The sequence below is a fragment of the Temnothorax nylanderi genome, unplaced genomic scaffold, assembly GCF_030848795.1.
Source record: "Temnothorax nylanderi isolate EJ_2023f unplaced genomic scaffold, tnyl_v1.0 TNYL_tig0038_pilon, whole genome shotgun sequence".
In the NCBI taxonomy this organism is placed as follows: domain Eukaryota; kingdom Metazoa; phylum Arthropoda; class Insecta; order Hymenoptera; family Formicidae; genus Temnothorax; species Temnothorax nylanderi.
The window spans coordinates 109,305-122,247 of NW_027249100.1; the positions used below are offsets into that span (position 1 = coordinate 109,305).

The 12,943-nt window shown below is 41.1% G+C and overlaps 1 protein-coding gene across 2 annotated transcripts in view; it reads left to right on the forward strand.

Moving 5' to 3' along the window:
- LOC139771295 (neural cell adhesion molecule 2) overlaps window positions 1-12,943 on the forward strand; it is a 70,660-nt gene that overhangs the window by 21,693 nt on the left and 36,024 nt on the right. For both annotated transcript variants that reach the window (XM_071703952.1, XM_071703953.1), the window contains 2 exons: window positions 5,869-5,979; window positions 7,274-7,477. In XM_071703952.1, the coding sequence (XP_071560053.1) occupies window positions 5,869-5,979; window positions 7,274-7,477 (315 nt within the window). The remainder of the gene's footprint in view (window positions 1-5,868; window positions 5,980-7,273; window positions 7,478-12,943) is intronic.

A 12,943-nucleotide genomic window follows, 5' to 3' on the forward strand; every position in this document is an offset into this window, starting at 1 on the left:
ACTCAATTTGAGTCATTTTTAACCATTCCTATAGATTGCCACCACTGCTCTTACTCAATATGTCGTTAATTTAACTAAAACAAAGTTAATTTAAACCGAATAGCTTTACCTCGCCAGTAAATAAATGTTAATTTACATAACTAAATCTAAATGGAGTTAAAATAATACTATTTTGTGTTAAAATAATAAATTTCTACGCACATAGTAGTTAAAAATAACAAAATGTTACCTAACACGGGGTATTGGTTTAAATTTCAACCTTTAATATTTAACAGTGTACGACTAGAGAGTTAATCAAACGAAGTAAAGAGTACATTCACCAAAAACTATATTTATCTCGATGTTGGACGAACAGTTTTCGAGCTTTTGCATGTTTAAACAAAATTCTCTGTTAATCATAATTTTACATAAATTTTTGTGCATAATAAAACAGAATTTTATTATAAAAAGTGAGAGAGGTCAATAAAACTTGAGGAAATATTCTGAAAATCATTCATAAACTCAATTAAATTATACTAGTCGACCTGAAATAGTACTATAACAAACATTATTATAAAATCTAAAAATTAATTGCTGTAAATTAGAAATACTACATAAAACAAAAAAATAATGTAGGACACAATTACTTTTACCTCTCTCGGGTTCTTCTTTTTATTTCAGACAATATAAAAAATTATACGGTCAGTGATTGCTTACTCGCTGTAATTTTTACGAGATATCTTTATTCTCTTCGTTGTATTTGCGTCGCGCCGTTTTCTCCAAACGAGCGTAGGAAATTGCGTCACTGTAAGTGGAAAAGTAAACCCTTTCGCCTATAGTATTAACGAGTAAGTTAAGTTTGTTTCGCAGTTAAATTGTTTCGCACGAGGTTTCGCATTAGCACGCAGTATTGGCGTGTAGATCTAAATTACTACCTCTACGAAACTAATTCGATATAACATAACAACGTGAACGAGTTCCTTTCCTTTAATTGTCACATTTCTAGTGCTTTACGGCTGCCGGTTATAAGGTTTCTTTCGTGGCCGCTGCAGTATATTCTTATATTACAAGTGAGCTCATATTCTCTACTCTGTAGCATTTACCCAGCACCACCCTAGCGTTACTCTAGACCTTGTAATAAAAAATGTCTAATATATTCTGTAATCCGTTACCACTAAATTTTACCTTTATCTACTTTAATAATAATAATTTATACATATGACAGAGAATTTGTTTATGAAAATATATCTAGTTTGTGTAAATTAATAATATATCTCTTATCTATTCTATATATTTCTTATATATTGATGAAGGGTGCTTTCGCCATTTTCCATGCGATATAATTTGGCGTGGTATATCTTTTTCATATATATTTCTATCGACAAAAAGCAACTCTGCTGCGTTTATTATCAGCTACGCTTTCCGGAGTTTACAGCCATCGCGATGCTTATACTTTTCACGTGCTGAGTGCTGACCAATGTGTTTGCCGCGACGTTCTCTGCGAACAACACCACAAGTACAGTTGCGCCTGAGCGACGGATCTCCCTATGATGTGTCCCCGCTCTCCATTTCGCGGGATTAACGAACGTGTTTTGATTCGGCACGTGCGGAAAAAGAGGGAAGAACGAGTGGCGCGTATAGGATATGGACAGGCGACAAAAGTGAAGCGTTCGTCAAAGCGGAACACGCTCGCGGAACGAATCGGATCACCCTATTCATCGGCGCAGCATTGACGAAAATCGAAACGGCCGCCTCTTTTAGAATTTATATATAACCCTCTGTCGCGTCTGTGTGTGTGCGCGCGCACCCGTATATATACCAACCCAATTTTTTTCACGCGACATCGGCAGACGCTTTATTTTTTTCGCAGCCCCACCGCCGCTTTATGAATAAAAAGCGCGTACTTTTGTCCATGAATACCTCATCTCTGTGTATTTCCCGCTGAAATATTTTTCAATCGCGGGTGTAATTTTACGAATTCCCGCGTTTATATAAATAGCAGTCTAATCGGCCTGTCGCATCGAAAATTAAAAAATTACTGTGACTGAACTTCATCGTGCCGCGCTGCATACCATGCATATCGATGGCGCGCGGCAACCACGGTAAATGTGATGACAAAAGCAAAAATTGCGCTCGTAATTTGAGAATAAAAACGGTTCGTTAAGTTGATCTCGATAGAAATATGTAATCAAAGCTCGCGCGATGAAGCCCAAAAAATATATTCATGGCGTATGCAGATTATTCATAAGGACCCAAAGTATTACGCTATAATTTTCGATCGCATTATATTTTTTCATGTCCACCTAATTACGATCAAAGAATCGTGTCTTTCGCTCGTGATAATCGAGCGATTAATATCGTAACGTGCATCGGTGTCCAAAATTCTCCGCTTGCAGATATCGTACCAAAAAAAAGTTATTATGCCGCAGTTGCAGTGAATGTCTGACAGCTTACACTGGCTTACAGCGCACGATTTCGATTTAAATCCTTTATACCGGTGGTCGCGGTATTTTATTTCGCCAAAACACCGGTTTATCAGAGCGAAACTTCGCGCGCGCGACGGCAACGTAAAGTTCGAGCCCGAAATCAAATCCCCGCACGCTGTTATGGCGCGCTCGGTCGCCGTTAGCACACCGATACGGCTTCATTTGCGCGGCGGCGGCAGCAGCACGCCAAACCGCAGTAAAATTTTTTTTATGGTCACGGCGGGAGCAAAAGGCGGAAGTAACTTTTTGGCGGCTCAAATTAACCAGCGTAACTGCGGGCACGACAATTACCACCCGATGGCTCGGCCGTCCGTTAATACCCCCTTCTTTCCCCACCGCCGCCGCCCACCTCAGCACCGCATTAATCACGAAAAACAGTTTCGGACTTCCTGTGCCCGGGGCGGCCCCGACCCCGTGCTCTCGATGCTGATGATGTCCCCGAAATCAAGAGCCTTTTATAAACAATAAATCTGACCAGTCCGCGCTGGGTGGCGAAGTACGCGAGCTCGCGAATGAAAACGCGCGTCCTGATCAACCGTGTATATGCGAGCGAGCGAAATTGCTGGATGAAAATGTAAACTGAACTGTAAATTGCGAAAGGGCGATTCTAAAATTACCGAAAAAAACCCTGATAATACAGGACAATAACAAAGTTATGAATCAAAGAGAAATGGATAACGTATATTAACGTATAGTAAGTATATAGAATAAAATTTATTTGATATTTACAAAAAGCATAAAAAAAGAAAGTTTAAAATTCGAAAAAAAAAAGAATCTACGTCCATGTAATTGTTATTTAATTACACGATTTAATTAACAGTTATTTGCAAGGCAGAATTTTCTACAAAAACTTGCGTATGTTATAAACAGTAGAGAACGCAGATGCCTGTGAGAGTTAAATTCTGATGTTATGTGTAAAAGGCTTTTTGTCATGCGTCGGAACGTCAAAGAACCAGAGAGTTTGCGTTCAAAACTAAAATCTAAAACCGTACTTAGTAGGTATACAGTACACTTTGTTGTAGCAACTGCATCATGTGTTGATACTTTACGGAAAATATCTCGTTAATCGGCTCTGAGCTTTGCGTTAACTATATGCAACATAGTCGACCACAAAGTGTTCGAAGCACGTTTCAGCCTCAAATAAGTCGATCGAGCTTTAGGGCATCTACATAATGTAGATGCAACGCGTATTTTATGAAACACAGATAGATTCATTAAATATAGAACGTCGTAAGAATACTGTGCTTTATTACGAAGGTGATAAAGCTTAATGCGAAATCAATTTCTTTTTGCGCGCGGCATTTTCCGAGAGTTATATAGATATTTTCGCGGGGACACCGCGCTGTGTATCGTCATAACCGTAAATATCTGGTGACGTTCATAATTCTAAGAAAGTTATGTCGCGCCTTAGTAATGGAAAAGGGGAGAGAGGGGAATATTAATGGCGCAACATCGCGCGCCGTTAATCGTTTCGGGCCACCGGGCTATACGAATGCGAGATCTATTTTTACGTTAATCACGATCGTCGCTAACGAGAGGAACAAATTTAATTATCCTGAGTTTCCGTCTGACCGAAACGGGACTCGCTTTACTTTGGGGAGAAAACGTATTCCAGCGCGGGTAAAATGGGGATGTATGAAAAATGATTAGCGCGGCAGAATAATCGCGCGCGCAAAACTGAAGCCGCGCGCGCGCGCGGGCTTTAAGCTTTTAGCTAAACGCGGCGGATAATTAGAGGAAAGAAAGTGGCCGACGCGAAGTCGGACGTGAAAGCGCGCGCCCGGAGTCGGATAATAAATTGAGTTTTACCAGAGGGATCGGTTTCATTAAAGCACGATAATTCTCGTCAGTATAGAGCAAGCCGCGGCAGTTTCCGCGGAAATAAATAACGGCAGTAGTGCAGGTGCGCCACTGTCAGACCTGTCGCGGATTAATGGCGCGCCGCGCTATTGCACTGCCTAGACTACTGCATCGAGCGTCCTTACGCGAAGGACTGCGCCTTTAAAAAGAGGTCGCGAACATCGGGAACCGGGAAACGACATCGACGCGAGTACAGAGTACATCGGCGTCTGTACCTTCTCCTTACGGTGACGGAGAGACAATCGAGATACGTAATGTATTACACGGGTGGACTATGATACTGCAAATACTACAAAGGCTAATACCGATAAATGATGCTTTCCCGCATACCATTTGTCAGGATTACGGAGATGCAGACTGAGAAGGAAGGACGAAGGAGAGGAGGTCCTCGAGAAAGGAAGAGAGTGAGATGGGGGGAAGAAAGGAGAAACGGAGTATTAGTATTCGCAACAATGGATCTAAAAATATATTAAAAATACTTTTCGTTTCTGTGAATTTAAATATACTATGTTTTATTATTGCAACAGAAAAGGATCGGTAACGAAGTTGACAGTGTCACATGTAATTTAAAGTTAGAATTATAGCGGATATTATTAAGAGAGAAAGATCTGGCATCCGCGGAGCCACTTTTCCTTAGTAGTAGTAATAATACATTTGATGCAAGCTGAAGAAAACCGACTGTATTTCACCAAGTTGCTTTTGATTTCAAAAGCTCCGCGACTGTCGCGCTTGATGCGCCATGAAAGAAGATTGCAATAAGAATAAAACGACCCGTACCACTCCGAGCGCAGCACCCAAATAATTCTTTATGCGGCGAGAGAAGGCCGCCAGGAAGAAAAATAAGCTCGAACGAGGTGGCGTTCTTGAATGCGGCGGCCTTCCGGCGTGATTTTTGCGATTGTAATTTTCCAATTACATCGCCCGGGAATTCCGCGTCCGCCGCCGAGTGGCTCTCCTTTTTTACAAACGGCCCGCGCGCGTCGTCGCAATCTGATTTTTCCGCGAACTCCGCGAAAGGAGTTCCACCAAATAAACTAATTTACGTAAGAGAATTAAGAAATGTCGCACGCACGCTCGAAGGGAAACGATAAAAGTTCCCCGGGATTTCCCGTTGACCCCGTTCTTATTATTTTAAGTTCCGCTCGCCGGCAAACTTTACGTCCGCCCGATATCTGATATCGGCGACAATTCCCGATCCTTCAAGACTCGTAGAGAGAGTGCAGAAGGACCGCGCCGAGCGCGCGCGCGCGCGCGCATCATCCGGGTATGTACGCCCGTCAGAAATACATCGCGAGCGCGCGGGCTCTCGCGGCACTCCGATATCGATTTCAGATTTCAATTTAATGCCGTCGCGATATCTCAGGCACGATCTTCCAATACCAATTTCGTGTTATCGGACTTTTCGTGACGTGCCGCCGAAGCTCTCCTCCGCGCTTCCCGTCGCGCGCGCGGCGAGTCGCGATCAGAAAGAGCTTCTCCCCGCGCGCGCGTCATGAATATTCCTCGGCGTTAACTACATCGACGTTTTCTGTTCGTTTTCCAGTGCCGCCGCGCAAGATCACGATCGTCGACGAGAACGAGAATGGACGGGGCACGACGGTCGGGCCGTACATGGAGGGCGACAACCTGCGGCTCTTCTGTGACGTCCGTGGCGGTGAGTAATTCGGAACGCGCACATAGTGTATAACGACGAGATTTTACTCTTGAAAAAGCTGTATGAATTTTTTGCAACATGGATTTTGTAGCCCCGAGGTCAATTGACAAAGAGAAAGAAATTAGAGGACATTCTGGTTGACAATTTTTTTCAATAATCTGTGCGAATTTATTCCTATATATAAATCCGAGGTTTCTATTTTTATAACGCAATAACGTTTCATAATTATTACTTTTAAATTAATTATTCTGGCGCTTTTACACATACTTGTTAATTGACTCGCAAGACCTCTTGGGATATATGAATATTACGTTTGTAATATATATTAATTGCATGCACTGCATCCATCTATTTATTCTATAAATGATAGCCATTAATGACACGATGAATAACATGTGTATAAATATTTGCATGTTATAAAACGTCGGTGCATATTTGCAGATGAATAATATTTATATAAACATTAATAGTGTTTATATACATCGCTGTAAAATTAATATTCGTAACAATTAATATTAAAATGACATTTTGCAGCGTTAGGTATTATAAAGTTTTTACGCATATTGCTTCTCTCTGTAGATTTATAAATTTGTAAGATAGTTGACAATTAAATTATCATAAGATTAAATTCACTATAAATCAAATATATTATTTTCCTCCTATTTCATTGTTATTCACTTGTCTCTTACGAAGCACAAAAGCTATTAATATTTTAAAATGCAGAAAGACTTTACATGTATACACATTACTCAATTTAAATATTAGAATATACTTCCTGTAACTTCTGTAATATTATTTACTGATCTTTGTTAATTCGTCGTATCTAGTTTTCATTATGCATTATACAAATTATGTTATATTAAGTAATTATTCCGATACACTGCATAATACAGATAGTTGATAAATAATTCGAGTGTCCATCTGTGACCGACAATAATATTGAAACTGATTGTTTAATAACACTATGCTCGTTCGTAATGAAAGGCCGATTCCATTTGCACACGGATGTTAACTCTCTTCGCTAATTATAGACTGTAATTATTGCACTTCATTATCATCGTGCTTTTGAATGAAGTCTCGAGTGGTACTCGATACTTGCACCGCGTTAAATTTGTGGGTCGTATAGTTGCGATTCTGTCGAACGAGCGAAACCATTAATTCTCCGTTAAGCATCTCTACGAGCATTTGCTTCGCGGAGGATCTTTGCTAATCGACAAAACGTCGCCGGTACCGGACAGTTTTTTTTCCACGGCACTGATATACAAGCTGAAACGAAATCTACGTGTTTCCGCAGGTAAACCGGCCCCGATGGTGTCCTGGTATCGCAACGACAGATTCGTCACCAATCGGACGACGACGCCGAGCAGCGGCGTGACACGCAGCGAGATCGTTATACAGAACTTGAACCGGGACGACGTCCACTCGGTGCTGACCTGCAACGCCACGAATAACAATAGGTCGATTCCGCTGTCGTCGTCGGTTCGCGTGGACATGAATTGTAAGTATCCAATGCGACGCGAATAAAAATTCGCCCTCTCGGCACGGCGCGGCCGCGGCCGCGGCCGCGACCGTCAATGGAATACGCGAGATTCGCGCCGGCGGGCACATTTTATCGGCGTTTTTATAATTTGCGCGATGTATGATAATTACAGCGCGCAATTACCTGCGAGCGACGATAATAACGACGTATCGTTACGGCGCGATTACGGCGCAAAAACAGCGCTTTAAAATATTCATGAGAATATACGCTGGCGAATTTGTCGCGGGGACGCGAATCCCGCGCGGCGTAATGAGGATTCGACAGTTTCCAAACGCCTTCCATTGGATTTAAACGTCTTACGGCGACAATGACATAGATACGCGAGAACTTAGATGAACTCTCGATCCTCTAATAGGATAGAACACATTGAAACGTGTGTTTGAAGGACACGTAATCCCGGATGCTCGGCGCGATATTGCATTCGCCTTCACTTAGTATGATAGCAAAGAGAATTCGTCGAACGCGCCTCAAACTGTATTATACACTGAGAACCCATTTCGTTGAATCAACTAAATCCTTGTTTGGATATGGGCAAACAAATTCTTTAGTTCATATAACAAAAATTTGGTTCACATAACAAAAAATTTGATTAACATAACAAAAATGTTTTAACATAACTAAATTTTTTGTTATGTGAACCAAATTTTTGTTATATTAACTAAATAATTTGTTTGCCCATATCCAAACAAGGATTTAGTTGATTCAACGAAATGGGTTTCTCAGTGTATAATATATACCATCGCGCTATTGATAAACCGCCCCGGAACCACCGTGAGATGTTTATCGGGATAATAGAAAACTCGATGGCCATTTTTCTAGACCCGTTTGCGAACCGACGATGAGTGAGCTGCCGGAAGGAAGGGGGAGAGGGGGAACGAGAGAGAACTTGTCGATATAGAGACGAGATATTCTCTCGGCCGGAGTTCGTCGGCCTGCATTGAGAAAAATATGGGTCCATCCAAGCTTTAGTCATAAAAAGCAGCGGCTTCTCGCTCCCGCGCAGCGACTGTCTGTCCTTTAAAAGATTATACGATTATACTTGATGGAAGGAGAATCTATATATTCGCGCTAACAATGATCGCGCGCGCCTTGTGTTAAAAGTCAAATCCGCTCTCCCGTTTGCGATTGTGCAATTTAATTCCTCATTATCTACGCGCATGACACAGTCGAAAGTCAATAATTAATATGGATGGACGGTAATTGATTTAAACGGTATGACTGCGATGATTACACAGATGCTGGATATTAATAAAATTTGTTCAATTTCGTTATATTCCTTCCGTCGTTTTTACACAGAAAGAACGGTTTTACGGAAGTATGTAAAAATTTAGCTACATAGATGCAAATCTTAAAATAATTTTGGACCTTTAAAATAATTATGTGAGAGCATGATGATAATGTTGCAAAAAGTTTCGACATTCTAGCAACCAGCTTGAGCTAGAACGCTAATTCTAGAACGATAATTATTTTGACGGTCCAACAAAGTTATTTTCTGTAAGATAAGATCTGTACCCAGCTTAATTTTTGGATACTTCAGCAAAACCCCGTTCTTTCCGTATAATAAATAATCCCAAATCATTTCGAGGGTACGAGGGGTTGGATCATATTAATTTGGGACGCTCTGTATACTTAACGGTCGCAAATCAATAGAGCGCGACAGGAAATAAATGGAATCCGTGCTTTTTCGGATCACAGAACGCGCCATAATAATGTTTGCAACATAGATACCTAAGGTACACATAGCTATGTCAAACATCTAGATCAATATACCGTCGGTGTATTGATATAGATGTTTGACATCCATACCGATGTCAAATATCCACGCTAATACAAGACAATCCCAATACATGTGGATGTAGAACAACCAATGTGGTTCCCACTGTTTGCAAACAGCGGGAAGAAGGTTTGTACACGATCGCGATTAATACGCGGTTAATACGCTTCTTCGCCGCATAATCTTGTCGGACGCTACAGAGGGGAAAAGAAGTAGAATACGCTGATTAATAATTTATCTTTGGAAACCTTAGCCGGTACGTTATCTATCGAGAGGCACGTTCGGCAAGCCAATAAATATCGGGCATCCCTTCGCACCGCCGGGTACCCCGTAACTCCTACGGTTAGAACGTCGGCACGTAGTAGTAGACGGGACGCGACGCATCGGCGATGGAGATGAGATGATCGCGCGGTTCTCGCCGCAGCACGGAATCAGGATGGACGGCACAATTTACGGGGCGATACGGTCCGGAGAACGTACTCCCGGGGGTGTTCCCCAGGGGGTGCCTTTGCATTCTTTACGAGATCGGGCCCGTCGCCGGTCGCCCGTAGCAGCGATGCGTAAATGGCGCGCCGAAGAGAAAAAGAGACAGGGAAGAGGGAGAGGACGTTGGGGACGAGGGTGCGAATTCGCCATTAAAGGGTGAATAACGTCCGGGCGAGCGTGGTGCGTCTTCCCGCGGCGTGGAATTCGATTATCTCGGACGTGATTTAAAATTTTCCCGATAGCGACGGCAGCGACGGAGATGGCCGATGTCGCCGCTGCTACCTCCGCCGCCACCATCGACCCCCCGCAAATTCCGACTGCGTTATTTTCCTTTTCTTACGACCAGGGATAAAGGCGAATGTCACGTACGTCTCTACTTTCGCTTGGGCTCTTTGAGAGCTCACCGCCGCGCCGCGGAGAAAGTGGATTATCGCGGAAATCTCCCGACTCGATCGCGTTTACAAAGACTACGAGGGCACTGATACAACCGTTTTTGGGACACGGAGCGACGGGATTGTCGTAAAATATAGGACGAAATAACTTTTAAATCCTCAAAAATATGAAACGTTTTTTTGCAAACACTTATTCCATTCGAATTGGCTATACGACCGGAAACTGAGAAATTGTTTGAACATTAAATATCGAACTTTTGTTTTTGGGTTATAAAATGCTGCTATAGTAAATAGAATACTGTCTAAATAATAATATTACATTACGCGATATTGCATGCAATTGCATTGTTTCTATACACAATTTAAACACGCGGTTGTATCGAATACGACTTTATTAACTACAGTATTTGTTTTAAAAAATTATAAACTTGCTGCTCAAAACTGACCAATAAATTTATGGTTTAATTGATCGTCTCTATGTCCAATAATATTGAAAGTAAAACTATCGTGGATGAACTTTACCATACTTTTTATATAATAATTATTTAATTTAATATATTAATAATAATTTTTACCATATTTTTATGTAATAATTTAAATTTATATTAAATTTTAATTTAAATAATTTAAATTTATTATATAACTGTATGCAGGAACACATCAAGATAAATTAACCGGTGTATAATAAGGAAAATGCGGTTTTTCGAGGAAAAATACAGGGTACGGCAACCTAAAGTATTGCATCCCGTAAACGCATCGTAGGTAAAATGCATCGTTTACGGGAAAATAAAGCCCGCATTAAATACACTTTAATTGTAAAGTTGGCGAAAAAGTAGACGCGCCAAGCTTTCGTGAATTTCTTATAGACGGCGTAAAGTAAGCGTTGGAAGAACCCGAGAAAACGTTCATTAAAGAATACACCGAAAGAAGTTCAGCCACGATTTAAAAGCAATGGGACGAAACATAATGGAAACTCTTTTGATTTCGATTCGAACCGGTTTTAATCCGAATGTAATAAGGGAAAACTTTTGCACCCGCTCGTTAATTAAATATGCACGTACACGATATTTTTGCCGGCTAATTGATTTTTTTGCCAACTTCCTGGAAAAGAAAATTCCGCATATGTGCTACAATTTTTATAATAGGATTTTAAAATATCTTTCTTCATGATATTTCTTCAGACATACCTATATGTTTAAGTATTTTTGCACACATATATCTTCTATTTTTAAAGATAATATAACGATAAGGTGTTAGCGATATAATGTAAACTTTTGCGTAACATTTTCAGAATATTACAGTATATATGTATATTGGAAAAATAACTGCAATTTTTATTTAGGGCAACTCTTGATATATCACATCATAAATTAGACTCGGAAAATTATTACAGTAAAAGTAAGAAAATACAGAAATTGAATGTCAGAACTTTTTCAACGCGCAAATGAAAGAAAGAGTGTCTGAATAAAAGCAACAAATATAAATACGAAAGAAATGTGTTTTACGCGATGAAACAATGAAAGCATTTATAATATTTTTCTGGGTCAGTGATTATTTTCGACGAAGTTCGTAGGCGAAAGCGCGGCGTAAAAATCATTCGGAGTGAAATCGGTTAAACACGCAACGTTACGTAATAGCAAATTATTCGAGATAACGCGGAATTATCGTTACGGCGATTGTACGTTCGGCAAAAAAGATACGGAGATTAGATCCCATTAGCATACGCGAATTGGATCGGTGCAAGGCCGTCGTTCTCAGTTAAATCGATTTTTATCAGGTATTGTTACGCGACGCCCGCCTTCGAGAACGATTCGAGAGCGAGGTAACGCGAAACGTGGAACGTTTGCCGCGATCTCAAACTGATTTGAATTCCCTCTTTTCTCGCTTAACGATCTATTTAACAGAGAACGTGATCTTTATCGCGAGAAATATAAAAAAAGCCTATTACTCGCTTAAGAACAGAAAGTAAGTGATGAGTTCAAAATTGAGAGCTTGGGAAGTAAAAAGACACAAATCCAACAATTTCTTTTTACCTTCGATAATTTATTCTCTCTCGTTTATCAGGTACAGATATTTTTAAAGAAACTATCTGGCTGAGCTAACTCAAGGCAGACTACGCATAGATAAAAGATCACATAGTTAACTTTTCTATAACATTTCCTTTTATTTATAAAACATTTAATCGATTAGAGTATATTTTTCCCCGACGAAAACGTTCTATTTTTTTATACATATTGATTCGCGCGTCACCTGTAACAATACCTCAAAATGGTCGAGTATCACGAACGACACTTACCTCGCAGGGATGGCTAAGGGGAGTCGGGGAAACAGCGAAGAAGCGTTTCTCCAGGCCGGATACCACGTGGCGTTCGCTCCCTTGTGAGGGCCTTTGACGACGGCAACTTTCGCGCTCGATACGCGACGTTCACGGTAACACGGATTTCCCGGTGATATATCTCCCTTTCACGTAAAAGCGCGATCCCTTTCAATATGCTGAGAGTGGCGCGAAGAGCGTTAGCGTCCCGGGCCATCTTTTTCGGCTGATCTTGGCAAGTGTTCGCGCGCACGCCCCATATGTAACGCGCGCGAGACGTTATTCATTTCGCTGACAGAATACAGAAGTCATTTGTCGACTCGACTCGCTAGGCGCTAGGCGGACTTGACAATACCTATTACGGACGCATCCCGTGAATACCGAGCTGTCTGTCTTCCTCCCGCGCGCACGGGGCTATATTTCCTCAGCCACTCAGACATCAGAAGGACTCGATGAAT